This window comes from Anticarsia gemmatalis, chromosome 10 (genome assembly GCF_050436995.1).
Source record: "Anticarsia gemmatalis isolate Benzon Research Colony breed Stoneville strain chromosome 10, ilAntGemm2 primary, whole genome shotgun sequence".
NCBI lineage: Eukaryota > Metazoa > Arthropoda > Insecta > Lepidoptera > Erebidae > Anticarsia > Anticarsia gemmatalis.
Genome location: NC_134754.1, coordinates 12,956,698 through 12,971,368, shown reverse-complemented (window position 1 = coordinate 12,971,368; position 14,671 = coordinate 12,956,698). Strand labels below are relative to the sequence as shown.

The 14,671-nt window shown below is 33.7% G+C and overlaps 2 protein-coding genes across 4 annotated transcripts in view; one reads left to right on the top strand and one right to left on the bottom strand.

Moving 5' to 3' along the window:
- The window catches only part of GramD1B (GRAM domain containing 1B), a 50,610-nt gene extending 46,294 nt beyond the window's left edge, over window positions 1–4,316 (bottom strand). For all 3 annotated transcript variants that reach the window (XM_076118917.1, XM_076118919.1, XM_076118918.1), the window contains exons 1-2: window positions 4,101–4,316; window positions 2,450–2,572 (exon numbers count right to left, since the gene is read on the bottom strand). In XM_076118917.1, the coding sequence (XP_075975032.1) occupies window positions 2,450–2,572; window positions 4,101–4,144 (167 nt within the window). In that variant the 5' untranslated portion in view covers window positions 4,145–4,316. The remainder of the gene's footprint in view (window positions 1–2,449; window positions 2,573–4,100) is intronic.
- A 586-nt stretch (window positions 4,317–4,902) lies between these two features.
- Window positions 4,903–8,750, top strand: LOC142975868 (ribosome biogenesis protein BMS1 homolog). The gene is made up of 2 exons (XM_076118984.1): window positions 4,903–5,904; window positions 6,245–8,750. Exons 1-2 carry the CDS (start codon window positions 5,001–5,003, stop codon window positions 8,746–8,748), a joined length of 3,408 nt encoding a protein of 1,135 aa, XP_075975099.1. The 5' UTR covers window positions 4,903–5,000; the 3' UTR covers window positions 8,749–8,750.
- The last annotated feature ends 5,921 nt before the right edge of the window (window positions 8,751–14,671 follow it).

Sequence of the window (14,671 nt, the reverse complement as noted above, 5' to 3'; positions counted from 1 at the left end):
ATAGAGAAAAAACCAATTGACATAATAATAACTCTTGCATTGAAAAATCAATTTAAAAAAGGAAGGCTATAGGCTATGTAACATCACGATATAAATAATAGGATTGGAGCAGCAATAAAAATATAGTGAAAACAGGAAAACTAACATAATATTTTCTTAAACATAAAGTAGATATCCATTTCCCGCTATCTTGTAACACTAGGTAACCATCGAAGCATGATCTTTCACACCTCTATAGGAAGTAATATGAGCTGGAGTCAATCAGGTAGCTACCTCGTTTACGTATACTATACTTAAGTAGCTTCAGCTAGCTAGTAAGTTTCTACGGGTTACAAAGTATCTTTGACAGTCGGGGTTATAAATTGCTGGTTCTTATGACCAATATTTATATGCTATCCGTCGATTGCTTTACTTATCTTGAGTTGAATTTTGAGAAATCTTTCGTAACAAATACGTCTAAATTCAACTGAAGATAAGGAAATCTATCCATAGATAGTATTTTAAAAATCGGCCATTATTAGTTTTTGCTAAAAACAGTAACAAATGTCGTTACATCCGTTTCAAAGTTTCGTGAATTATAGAAATAAGAGATAGGCACGAAAACCTACATAATATGTTTGCTTCTTTCCAATAAGGGATGGAACTACGATCTCATACATACATTACGCTTGTTTTGATTCATCTACTCAATAAATATTTGTTAGACTTTGTTTTCTGGAACCTTACAAGAAGATTCATTTATTGCGATTAATTGTTTGCTTCTAAAGCAAAATAAGATAGAGTTTCAAGTTGAAGATGAGTAGAGGTAGTCCATTTAGAGCCTAGTCCACGAAGAGACTGTCAAATATAGATGAGTAAGGCTAGGTGCTATCCGAACGGGTGCTCTAGATCGACTACCTCGATGAGTATTCTACTGTATTTTATTTTCTGACAATAGTTTTACTTCTTCTTCTTCCCAAGAAGGGTCGACGACAGGCCCAGTTGTAAAAATATCAGCCTTATCTCTTGACGGTATGTTTTTGCGTGAAACCCTGTTGTACCGACGACGGCGCGTAATGGGGTGTAAGTATTAGACAAAGAAGATTCATTTACATCATCATTTAAAGCCTAATTCTCTATTCCTTCCGAGTATAGACTTCTATTTTTCTTTGTAACAAGTGGCGATCTTTGGTCTCTGCCTACTTATTAGGGAAAAAGGCGTAATTTTATGTACATATGTAGGTATGTATGTATGTCTTTATTATGCTTTCCGATCTATATATCAGCATAGTACGTACATAATATAACCTAGTTCAATAAGAGTCCCCCTGTAACATCCGTTTTAAAAATGGGTTAGTGTCAATTGAATCGCGCTGTGTGTTCGCGCTGTTTCATTATTATGTCCGACTGGGTGTTGCAATGGCGCTAATCCAGTTGAAAGACACATATGGTTTTAATACTTTTTATGGTTTTAATTTTTTATAAGCTGAAAGTAAGAAACAAATCAATTTATATTTGAAGCCTGCCAGTACCATTGCCAGTTATTCATTTTCTACGCAAAGATTGCTAGTACCTATCTACAAATCTTTCGGACAATGAAATATAATATTTAAGAGTCGAATTTATCTTCATTTTATTTGAAATCACGTTAAACCTTCGGTTTTGGTCATAAACCACAATGATGTTACGAAATATGACATTCGAACATCCTGACAACTTTGCTGGTCTTTCAGAAAGCAAATCGCAGTTATTCCATCGTGAAAAATAAAGTTGAATTGAGAACCTCCTTTTATGAAGTCGGTTAAAAATAGTAGTCTTCTCAAGTAATTTCAGTAAGACCATGGCATTACCGATATTTATTAAAAAAATACGCACAAGGCTATTAGAAAATATAACATTTATGTATATAAAAGTACTCAGTTTTTAACAATGGCCATAACAAAATAATTTTATTGGAACACGGAAGTAACTATCTATTTTTATCGCTAGTAACTGTATAGTTACTAGCGATAAAAATACGATTGTTAAAATTGCATGTTTCCTTTGACTACAGTTAATTTATATATTTTAGGTGAATGTTTAACTTTTAATGTTAGAATTAAAAAGTAACAGGGTTAATAGCTATCGTCAGAGTAATAATACAAGGCCTTCGGGTCACAGGAAGCCTATGACTATCTTAAGGTTATCAAATGCTTTAAAAAAAATTTTCCTTAGAGCCAAAACCTGCTAGATTTAAGTTTTTTTGTAAAATACTGAGTATGAGAGAGTAAAATAATAATGTCTTAAAATGGATATTGGAATTGTCGTTAGTACTTTGTGTGGATATTAGGCACTTCAGAAATAGCACTAAACATGGATAGACATAAAAAACACTAAATTTGGTGAAATGCCCATTTTCTCTGATAGAAGAAACATCACTTATTTATAGATCTAACAGTTATTTATATTAAATCTATGTAAAGCACAGTACCTGTTTTCCTGTAATATGTTGTTAGTGTGTTGAGTGATCACTCCCGAGAAGGTGAGTGCTTGACTGATGCTCTGTCCAATGGCATCCTGCGATGATATCACCAGGTTCTCCACTGACTTTCGCCTTTAACAACAAATTAACAGCATCACACACAACTATTTTTAAACACAATATACAAAATTATATACACACATATTTCATCATAATAATTAATTATTTATATACTGAGGGCATGGAAAGTCTCTAACCCACACTTCGCTCCCTTCCCTCATTCGGGAGAAGACCCTTGCCCAGCATAGGGATAGTAATGGGTTACAAAAAAAATAATACATAAATATTGCTTTGCTCTCTGCCTACTCCTATAGGGAAAAGCGTGATTTTGTGTATGTATGTACAAATATGTAGTAAAAAATATCCTGGGTTTTTAATAATATGAATAATACCTAAAAAGATCCAAATTTCATTATTTAATTTCTGTTTTCCTGTATGCTTAACCAGATTGTATAATTATAATGTATTTTGCTTTCATACTGGCTTAATGCAAAATATCTGGAAGATTTGTCATTGATAACTAGGTATCTAAATAGTTTGTAACTTGATAGACTACTAAATAATTCATGTTTTTTTCAAGACTAGAAGTAGAAGTCTTTCTTTCTATGATTGACAGGAACAAAAGAGTGAAAATAGCAAGTAATAATGTGATGACTAACATTAAAATATGTATGTTTGACTGTGTCAGTACTGACTCGCAGACTAATTAAATGTTCTAATAAGAAATATTAAAACTTGGTGGAGAATGTTAATTGGTATTATGAAGTTTATAACGCAGTTTATTGAGTTTATTACTGCAGGAAGTCTATTTAAAATATTACATCTAATGCACCTGTTTCAAAATATGTGTTAAAAATTGTTCAATAAATTTTATGTTAATTAAAATTAAAATATAATGTCATTGCATATTAATGTTATTGTGTAAAATTTATTATTAATAGTCATGTAGATGTCTTATCATGTATCAGTTTGCCTATAGCATTATAATTATAATGTTTTTTGGTTATCTCCTATGCATCTAAGAATTAAATGAGGATGTAAAGGTTATCCTTGTATCTACTTATTATTCTCGATTTTTTAATACAGCTTATTTAATATTCTCTTGTATGAAACATAAATTTGACTGAACTATAGTACTTTTTTTCTCTCATTAACCGTAGGTACAGTTATCTAGTAATTAACAAATGTAATATAACAAGTTTATAATTTTATATAGAGAACAATGCAATAACTGTAAACCAAGTAAAAATAACAGTAAAACATTGGTCATTGTTATAAAATGTAGGCAAAATGTAAACAAAGATTAGCTAAGGTCAACACTGACCATAGACCTATAATTAATATTTTTTTTAATTTTAAGCGCATGTATTATTAATCAAACAGCCTTATGGTAATGTTGTGTTGATGGTATATTAGCATCTGCATTGCGGGGACGACAGATCACAAAGATCAACGACCCATCATCATTACAACCTAGAATATCACGCACAATAAAACTATGAGCTATCGCCACTAACTAACGGAGAACATAAACAACTTACAGTGACGAATACAATAACACAATCGTTCTATAATTAGGAAAAATGCGTATAATTCTTACATCGATATGGCGATGTTACGGCTCTCTAGCTCCGAGGAAGTCATATTTACAGTCCAGTTTAATTCACTATTGTATCTGCCACTCGCGAGCTCTCATTAACAGCTGCGTTTTTTGCTTTCATCATCCAAATAATGGACTTTTTTGCACAAAAATATAAAATTGATCTCTGTAGCTGTAGTTTCACTGACAGTAACTATTTGGGTTGCAAGTAATGAAATAAAAACATCTGATCACAGTAGAAAAATTATTAAATCGACCCTGAATGCTGATGGTTGATTTGACCTTGTATCATATCATTTAATTTAATTTGATTGTTATTAACCCGAACCACCTCATATCTACGTGCCAGTATTTCCGTTCCGTTAAAAATTACATTGTTGCGTGTGATCGCAGTTTTTTATGCAAGTATATTATAGCACATGGTTAGTCTTATAATATAGTTATTACTGATAAATCCATTCATAACAAGTTCTGATAACTCTTTCTACAGAGTGAATCAAACATCATTGCATTAACTTATTATCTAATTGATCCAAATTCATTCATAAAGAAATAAATTATCACTCGGCTCCCCAATATTTTTTCCTTTATTGTTTTATAATTTGTTTAATCGTTAATTGAACATAAATTAATAAATAAATTATAAAAAATAGTAAAAATATATATTTCATCAATTTATTTTTAGATTATATAATGCATTATTTATATTTTTAATAAGAAATACTTACACGAACTAAAAAAGCATGTATCCAGTCTTAAAATCATATTGTGCAAGAATGTTAAAAAAAATATAAACGTCAATGTCACTTCAAACGACATATAACATTACACACGTGAGATTATTTTGCACCGATCGCACGATGTTTTCATAGTGTAATTAAATAAATTAAAAGGTTAGAAATGGCAGACGAGTCAGCCTTTGATAAAAAGAAGTCGCACCGCGCTAAACAAGCCGGGCGCAAAGCGGAAAAGAAGAAAAACAAGAACAAAGTTGACCAGTCTAACCTAAGTGCTCGGCAGCGCAATCCTAAAGCTTTTGCTATCCAGTCTGTTGTGAGAGCAGAGAGGCAGTTTCGTAGAAAGGAAGATGTTATTGCCAAGAAGCAGCATATCCCACAAGTGGATAAAACTCCTCTTGAGCCGCCGCCGATTGTTGTGGCAGTCGTCGGGCCTCCGCGCGTTGGCAAAACTACACTCATCAATAATTTGATCAAAAGTTTCATTAAAACCAACGTGACGAATACCAACGGTCCTATAACTATAGTTACTTCCAAAAAGCGTCGTATAACACTGATAGAATGTAATAACGACGTTAATTCAATGATCGATATCGCTAAATGTGCGGACTTGGTCTTACTGTTATGCGACGCAAGTTTTGGCTTCGAGATGGAGATATTCGAGTTCCTAAACATCTGTCAGGTGCACGGCATGCCTAAAATCATGGGTGTTCTTACACATTTAGACATGATAAAGAATGCTAAGACATTGAAAACGACGAAGAAGACTTTGAAGCATAGATTTTGGACTGAGGTGTACTCCGGCGCTAAGTTGTTCTATCTCTCTGGTATTATACATGGAGAGTACTTACGTAATGAGATAAAGAACCTATCAAGGTTTATATCAGTGATGAAATTCAGGAATTTAAGTTGGAGGACCACTCATGCGTACGTGTTGGCCGATAGATTGGAGGATATTACTAGTCAGGAGATGATCAGGAAGGACCCTAAGGTTAGCAGGGATGTGGTGCTGTATGGATATGTGAGGGGCGTGCCGTTGATGAAGGAGTCTATGGTCCATATTGCAGGTGGGTGTTAAATGTTCTTAATATCAAAAATGTCTTTCTTTGTGACTAGTAGTGATAGTAATTGGCTTGAACTAAATTCTCCAAATGTAAGCAAATTTTCACAAGTTGATTATCTACTGTGTTATATTACTTACTGGCTACTGAATATTATTTACCTATTGCCTAGTTACAGACGTTTAAAGATTTTAAGAGGTCTGAATTAAATATTTTCTATTTATTGATAATGTTATCTGACTATATCTTGAAAAAAAAAAAAACTTATTAATACAATGTTCTTAATAGTTTGCCTATGTTTGTGAATTCTGCAGTGACTTCACGATTTCCCACTTTCTTATTTCAGGTGTTGGTGACATGAAGATCAGTGAACTCTCCTACCTCCCAGACCCATGTCCTCTCCCAAGCAGCGAGAAGAAACGTCACCTCATGGAGCGAGAGAGGCAAATATACGCTCCTTTCTCCGGCGTCGGCGGCATCGTATACGACAAAGACGCAGTATACATTGAACTGCAGGGCTCTCACTCACACAAACGGGAAGATGAAGAAACCAATGAAAAGAAAGCTCTTTTAAAAAATGTTGTTGAGACTACAGAAACTGTAGATGAGCAGATGCAAGAGACAGGGTTCCAGCTGTTTAGCGGAGGACCTGTCATCTACGCTGACGATGTGAAAGATGATGAATATCTACAACAGCATAAGAGAGTGGAATCCGATGATTCTGATTCGGACGGAAATGAATCTGATAATGACAGTGGTATTGATCAGAGTGAGAAAGATGAGAGTAAGAAAGTGCCTTGGGAAAATAATTCTGTTGGTGGTTCAGATGGAGAAGGCGACGAAGGTGGAGAGTCCAGTGACGAAGAAGAGAATGAAAATGAGAAGGCAGACAGTGAAGATGATGATTCAGAATCAGAAGATGATGAAACAGAGAACTTTGATACTAAATGGAAAGAAAAGTTAGGCGAGAAAGCAACTGAAGCTTATTTGGAAAGACAGAAAACTTCTAAAAACATCATGAAACTTGTATACGGTGATTTCGAAATCGGTAATAAGACTATAGATAAAAAACAAGATGAATCGGAAGAGGAAGATGATGAGGAACTCGGAGGTTTGTTCAAAAAGGTTACAGACACTCAGAAGAAAAAGCACAAAGAGAAGGAAAGGTTGGACTTAGAAGAATGTACATTCTTCTATGCTCTTGACAAACCTAACTTACGAGACTGGACCAGTGATGATAATAAACAGTATCTGATAAACAGTTTTGTCACTGGCAAGAGATCAGCAGACGAAGATGCTGATGAACTCCTCAAACTAGATGACGCAAGTGATGGTGATGATGAGGAACTATTCGGAGACTTTGAAGATCTAGAAACTGGTGAAAAACATACAGCGGAAGAAGACAAACCTGAGACGGGTACTAAAAGGAAAGCTGAAATGACTAAGTCCGAGATTTTAGACAAAAAGATGAAGCTCAAAGCTAAATTTGATTCAGAGTATGACAATCCTGACGATCACAGGATCAAAGGAGACCATTCTTATTACGAAAGTTTGAAGGCAGAGGCATTAAAACAGTCGGAGTTGAATAAATCAGTGTTTGAGAACCTAGACAATGGTTTAAGAGTAGAAGTTGAAGGCTACAGGCCTGGTTTATATGTTAGAATGTTGTTCAAACACATGCCGTCCGAATTCGTGACTAATTTCGACTCAAGCTATCCTATACTCATCGGAGCTCTTAACATGGCCGAACAAAACATAGGCTTCGTATCCTGCAAAGTGAAAAAGCATAGGTGGTATAAAAAGATCTTGAAAACTAATGATCCACTGATCATTTCGTTAGGTTGGAGACGTTTCCAAACTATACCAATTTATTCAAAAATTGAGGATGACTTAAAATGTCGTTATTTGAAGTATACTCCTGAACATGTCACTTGTAATATGCATTTCTATGGGCCTATAACTCCTCAAAATACAGGTTTTCTAGCTCTGCAAAGTGTGAATAACAATCCTAATGATATAAAGCAGGTAGGATTTAGAATAGCAGCTACAGGCAGTGTGAACGAAATCAATAAGTCCACACAAATCGTTAAAAAGCTGAAATTAGTTGGTACTCCACTTAAGATTTACAAAAAGACAGCTTTCATCAAAGATATGTTTACTACTACATTGGAAGTCGCGAAATTTGAAGGTGCTAAGATCAAAACTGTGTCAGGAATAAGAGGTCAGATAAAAAAAGCTTTGAATAAGCCAGAGGGAGCTTTCCGAGCTACTTTCGAAGATAAAATTCTAATGAGTGATATTATTTTCTGTAGGACTTGGTTTAAAGTTGACGTAACTAAGTTCTACGCTCCTGTAGTGAACTTACTCCTTCCTACTGGGGCTAAAAACGCTTGGCAAGGAATGAAAACCAAAGGGCAATTGAAGAGAGAAAAGAATATCAAAAATGATGCCAACACTGACTCTATGTATACTGAAGTGAAACGAGCGCCTAAGGTGTTCAAACCTTTAGTTATACCCAAGAACTTACAGAAAGGTTTACCCTACAGATTCAAGCCTAAGGAGAAATCTACCACTTTATCCGGAATAAATCCGAAAGATAAATTTAAGAATAGGGTAGCTGTTATTAAAAACCCAGAAGAACAGAAAGTGTCTAACGTAATGAAGATGTTGAAGACTAATTATGAGAAGAAGAAGGAAGTACAGAAGGAGTCCACGGCACTGCGGCTCCAGAAGCACAAGAAGCAGCAAGAAGAAGAAGAATGGAGGAAGCTGAAGCGACAGAAGGAACTGAAAAAGAAGATTTGTAGACATTTAAGTAAGATGGGTAATAAAAAGAAACCTCAGATGTAAAATTGTGTTTGATTTTGATATTTTATTTCAGGAACCCGTGGCCATCTGATTATAATTTTCTCACTATGTAGCTTCCCTTATATTGGGGTTGTGGATTGGATTCTCAGCTCAAAGCAATATTTTTGTGATTTCAAGTTACAATTTACATATAAGATAGTCAAAAGTTAGATTATGATAGTTAATTTATATTTAATTCTAGCCGGGTATAGAACCAGGGTCAGCGTGATTACCAAGGCCGTGATTAGGCAGGAGGATATTGTACAAATAAAACAAAATACTTGTATCGTGTAAATTGTATTTACCTCTTATCATTATGCACAACGTACGCCGTCATCGCACTTGATAAACGTTTTTACAAAGGTACAGATTACACAGTAGTATTGATTACATTGGTCAAAATAAACACTGTCTAACACGCCCTCGTTCTCACCGCAACTATACCAAACGACGGCTGATACAATCACCTGTAGGATACACCGCGATTACTCCACGGCCTAAGCGATTTAACACGGAAAGCCTGGAATGTTCACGCCAATCATGTTCGCGCCCGCACGACGCCCGCACGACGACCGCACGGCGCCCGCACGAGGGCCGCACGACTCGTTAAAAACCTCACAATAACAAGCTATGCACACACAGGCGAAATTATATACATATCCATTTTTTTTTCTAATAAACATATTTTACATTTAATTCCTTATCGTGAAGGTAACTATATTCTTTGGTAGCGCGAGCCACTGGGACTTAAAATCTTGGAAAAATATCAATCTTTTTTGTTCGGGTGTCGTACGACAGAGTGCGTTGGAATGTGATAAAATTATTCTAGTTATTGTTCTGTCGCGTCCGTTCTCAATAGTCGGGTTACATTGGCACTTAGGAGGTAACAAGTCACGCAAAGATACGAGTCAACTGTGACATTACTTGATTGTGTTTATTATAATACTGTCAGATACGCGCTCTATTGATAAACAACACATTTGGGACTTCTCCGTGCCTTGAGACAACTTCACATTATTTTTATTTTAATCTCAAGAAAACATTACCATAAACCGTTATTTGAAAATATTTGACAAAATAACAAATAGTTTTACCATTCTCTCGAGATAAATAGCAAAATTTAGTTATGGAAATAAACGAAGTCAGTCACCAAAGTGTGTGAACGTTACTAACGTTGTGTTTAGAACCCGTACACAAGAAACCGGACGATGGACGTATTGTCTACGCTATAGTGGGGGAACATATAAGTGTATAAACACAACGACCGCACGGCGGCCATGACACTTCGGCTACACTACTTTCATCCAAACTTTATACAAAACTCGTTTAGCTACGTCGAAAAGCTAAATAGTACACTAACAGTAATTTAATAACGTCATTTTAACAATATTTTCAACAAATTCATCAAACAAAATACTTCGACACAAAACTTTTATACTACAAAACTTTAAATCAGTCTTTTAGTGATTACATTCCATCTCTTTCCTTCTCAACTTTCTCCATACGAAAGAAAAGGACAAAACATCAATACCTAAAATACTTTAACATTTATGTACAAATGTTTTGTGTGGAGGTTTCTGTTGTTAAATATGTTGAGAATACTCGGTTATATACTTGCATTGTATACAAACTTTGTCGCTATATATATATAATTTATTTGATAATGAAACGATGATGTGTACGTATGATATAGAGTCAGGCTTTATTGACGAAACGTCAGATCGACGTCACGGGAGAGCAACAAACAAGACCATAAACACCTTAGTCTATAAACCTTGGCTATAGGTATAATATAAAATTATTCTTGAACTATATTTTTAATAAGTAGACTTGTATATTAGTTCAAAATTAATCTTTAAAAAGACTTTATTCCGGTGATTAATTACCTACAAGGTATCTTGAGTAAAGTAAGTACCTTAATGGTAACTTCATTTTTCAATTATATTCAATTAAGTAGGTAATTATGTTCTTTATAATGTAACATTTCATGGCTTTATTTAGCCATCTTTAACATTAATCTGCTTAAACTATATCCTGGATGGACATTGTGTTAATTTTTTCTTCATTTTTGCCGTCAATGTTCACAATAAATATAGGTACTGTTATTTTTTCTAGCACTTTTGTCGTTGTTTGATGCTCTTCCGCGGCGTCACACTTATCTAACCGAAGTCTGCAACTGACTACCTGCCGCAGAACCTAACAGTACCTACATAGTACAGCACAGTGTGTCACAACTTTATAGTATTGTAGGCAGTTTATACCAGCCAACGTGTCCAGACAAATATGTGACTTAGCACATTGTAATAGAGTTCAATTTACATCACAAAATGTATTACGACTTAAGACTTTTTAGATATTATTTATAACGATTTGTTTTTAATTTCCAGCCAATACTCAATATTTTTTCTTACACTGATAAAAGTGTATCTTTAAATTAATGTAATCTTATTTCAATGCGTTAAATCACATTATTCTCTGTCTGTCGCGCCAGTTTTGTCCGACTACCGTACGCACCGAAACGTCACAACGTCCCGCGCAAATCGACGCGCGAATATTTTGATATTTAAATGCGACGCACTGTCCATATCAAGGAATTTCTTTTACAATGGCAAAATTCACTTAAAAACATGTAGATTACAATTTTATTTGTTCACAATGACATGTCGCTATATTCGATACGTTCGCAATCTTAACCCGAGTAGTAATTTTCAAATTTTATCTACGATTAAAATTAATTAATTTTATAAAAAATCACACCCGTGGCGCCCCCTCTCTCCTAAGTTTATTAATACTGTTATAACTCTATACGATACGATTAGCAGAGGCCTGAAACGATTGCGATACCTTCACGCGTAGTTAAAAGTAAATTGTGATAATCAGACAACCGTAGGTGAACGATCATTGAGGTAATTCCATAATCAACCGGCATATTTAATACGTTTCCTATAATAACTTAATAAATAATAAAATCTATTAAATAAATAAGCGGTTATCGTTACAAAGTAATAATACAATTAAAATCCTTCAAGTTTTGAACACATCTTAGCTAAATATTGCTATTACATCTACAGTCGATACAAATGATATATAAACGATAATATAATATTTACAATATATTTGCTACTGGTTAAAAGATTCACCTTTAAACTGAAAATGCTTTAGCTATACATTTTATTAAGTTTAATTCATTATCTATTGCACTCCGCGTGGCGTACGGCGGTTTATTTATTATTATATAAAACAACACGATATATTTGTTACAATACTATAAAATTAATATATTAAATGTGGCAACACTGCCAATTTTGTGATGAGCGTGGTGACCACCAATTACGTCACTATAAGCAATCAACCACCGTACACTACACGACAACGGACAAACAAAACTACAACATTCATACGCGCGACACCCCTAGCCGCAGTACTAATGAACAACACTGTTTTACCACGATGTACAGTAGGGTTGTCGCACAGGTTATTTGTAAAACGCTTAACAAAAATATACCTAGCTAAGTTTCCAGCTGACCTAGTAGCGAGTTAATAAAATAGAAGATTACAAAACAATGTAATTAACACTGTACATAAGACTAGTATCGTGCGCTCGTACCGCTCGCTGTCGGCAACATAAACCTCTTGTACACGGTCGGAGAGCCACACATTCCTCTACATAAAGCTATGTATATACACACCTCGGGGAGGCACTTGGTAGACAGGAGACTTGCGCACACCGTGTCACTACATACCATTGAAATACATGCTTCAAATCTATAGAAAATTATCCAAAATTGCTACAAATCCAATCTTCAAACAATTTAGTATTTTGATAACACTTTCAACATTTACAAAATCGTATGGAAAGCGTCAAAATTCTAAACAATTTCAACAATTTTACATTCATATTTCCGCAATTTTCGTTATAGATTTTAAGCATGCGATAGTTTAATTTACAAAGTGGAAAAACTAACAGATTATAGTATTACACATGACATTATAAGATATATTTTTAGCTAGAGTATGAGTGACACGGCGGGCGGCACAGAATGTATTCCAACTATGACACGCTTACTTAACGAGAACAAACACTGTGTTGACACAGAACCGGTGAAATTTACACACAGAAACAATTTTCACTCGACGAATTTTATTACAAACTTTCTCTTACTTTATAGTATTTAAAAAATGCCTCAGTATTCTCGCGAAATTATATTATTTAACAAATATAAGGTATGCTTTTTTGATCGCCTTCATTTTATAGAATCATTGTATTTTATTATACTTATGTCTGAGTTTCCCCATAACTGGCCATGAGGCCGAAATAGCCTTTTGTTGGCTAAAGGCCCTGCCAATAAACTTGATAAAAAAAACGAAATAGGTATGTCGATTTCAAATATAATAGTAAAAAAGACTTGTCAGAACATTAAAGACAAGATAAATTACATAATAAATATCTACACCTAACCTTCCTAGATTTTGCTTAACATTCAAATACCTAAATATATTTAGGCCACCTTTTTCTTACAAAATCTTCGTTCAATTTTAATGTAGGAAACAATCTACACATAATTTATTAACCTTACATAGACTATTAAAAGGGCTATAAAAAGGAAGATTAAAAAATAAAAAAGTTTTAAATTAAAAAAATATCTACCCGTCAAGTGAAAATTCCCGCCATTTCGAATTCAATGTCTATGACAACACAGCATCTCTATTTAACCAACCGTGACCTGCGATAATCTAGTTAATTATTTATATTAATACGCTCGAAAGAACCAAATTATATAAGGCTTGTTATATCATAAGGAATCGGTATTGATTATATTTCATTTTGTTTATATAAAAATTAGTTAGCTTGCTATTTTTTGGCACGAAATTGCGTCATTTAGAATATAACACTTAACGTTTGGAGACATTACACAACATTTTTCTGATATTTCAACCACTTAAGAAACCTTTTTCACAATATTTCATCACAATAAAAAACATTTCAATTAATCTCGCTAATAACGCCATCTAGTGTCAAAAAATAGCAACTTACTCAAAGCGTCAGACAATCCTATAGTAACATTTTTTTTGTATTCATCGTTAAGGCATTATTAATAATTATTATTTATTATTTAAATATGTAATAACAGTCGCTTCACTAATTATCCTAGGCACTAGTTAGCGCAGGCCACGACGGGTGATATACATGTATATTAGTTATAATTCAACTAATATTTGGCATCAGAGTTAAACAATTTATTGCGTGTACCGTGTTTTGTGAAAGGAAAATAGGATTTATTTTACAACAGAATAAGAATTTAACAACATTTTCATAGTACATAATAATATTGTATAAAGACAAGTTCTTTCCATATAGAAAATACTAAGCTGTTTTGTATCGCAATTTCCCATACTTTATAGAATAGTAACGAGAGTATGATGTTTGAAATTTTCTTGAAAAATGGAGCAAATTAATTTGCCATACAGCATTTCTCAGAAACTGATCATTGATACTCAAATATTATTAGGAAATCACACAGCAAAATACCTACTTTTTTATAGAAATCATTTGAAAATTTCACTATTTAAAAATAGCTCTTGATATTAGTATGTCTTTCTAAATATACGTACTGCAAATTCTGACATTTGCTAGTATTTTTCATTTTTAACTTAAGCCATAAGAAAAGGTAAGAATTGACTATCAAATTGAAAATATTTAATTACTTGTCAAAGTAAATTTAGCTAAGTAGGTATAATTGGACTAATTTGACAGATATATACTCTATCCTTGTCTTACAACCGTTGTTAAAAAGAGACGTATATATTTTGAGCCATTTTAACAACTTTAAACCAGGATTTTTATAAAGAATTTGTGCTTTTTTGAAGAATCATTGTACTTTTCTTAATAGATATTTGAAGATATGTTGAAAAAGTCCAATATAAG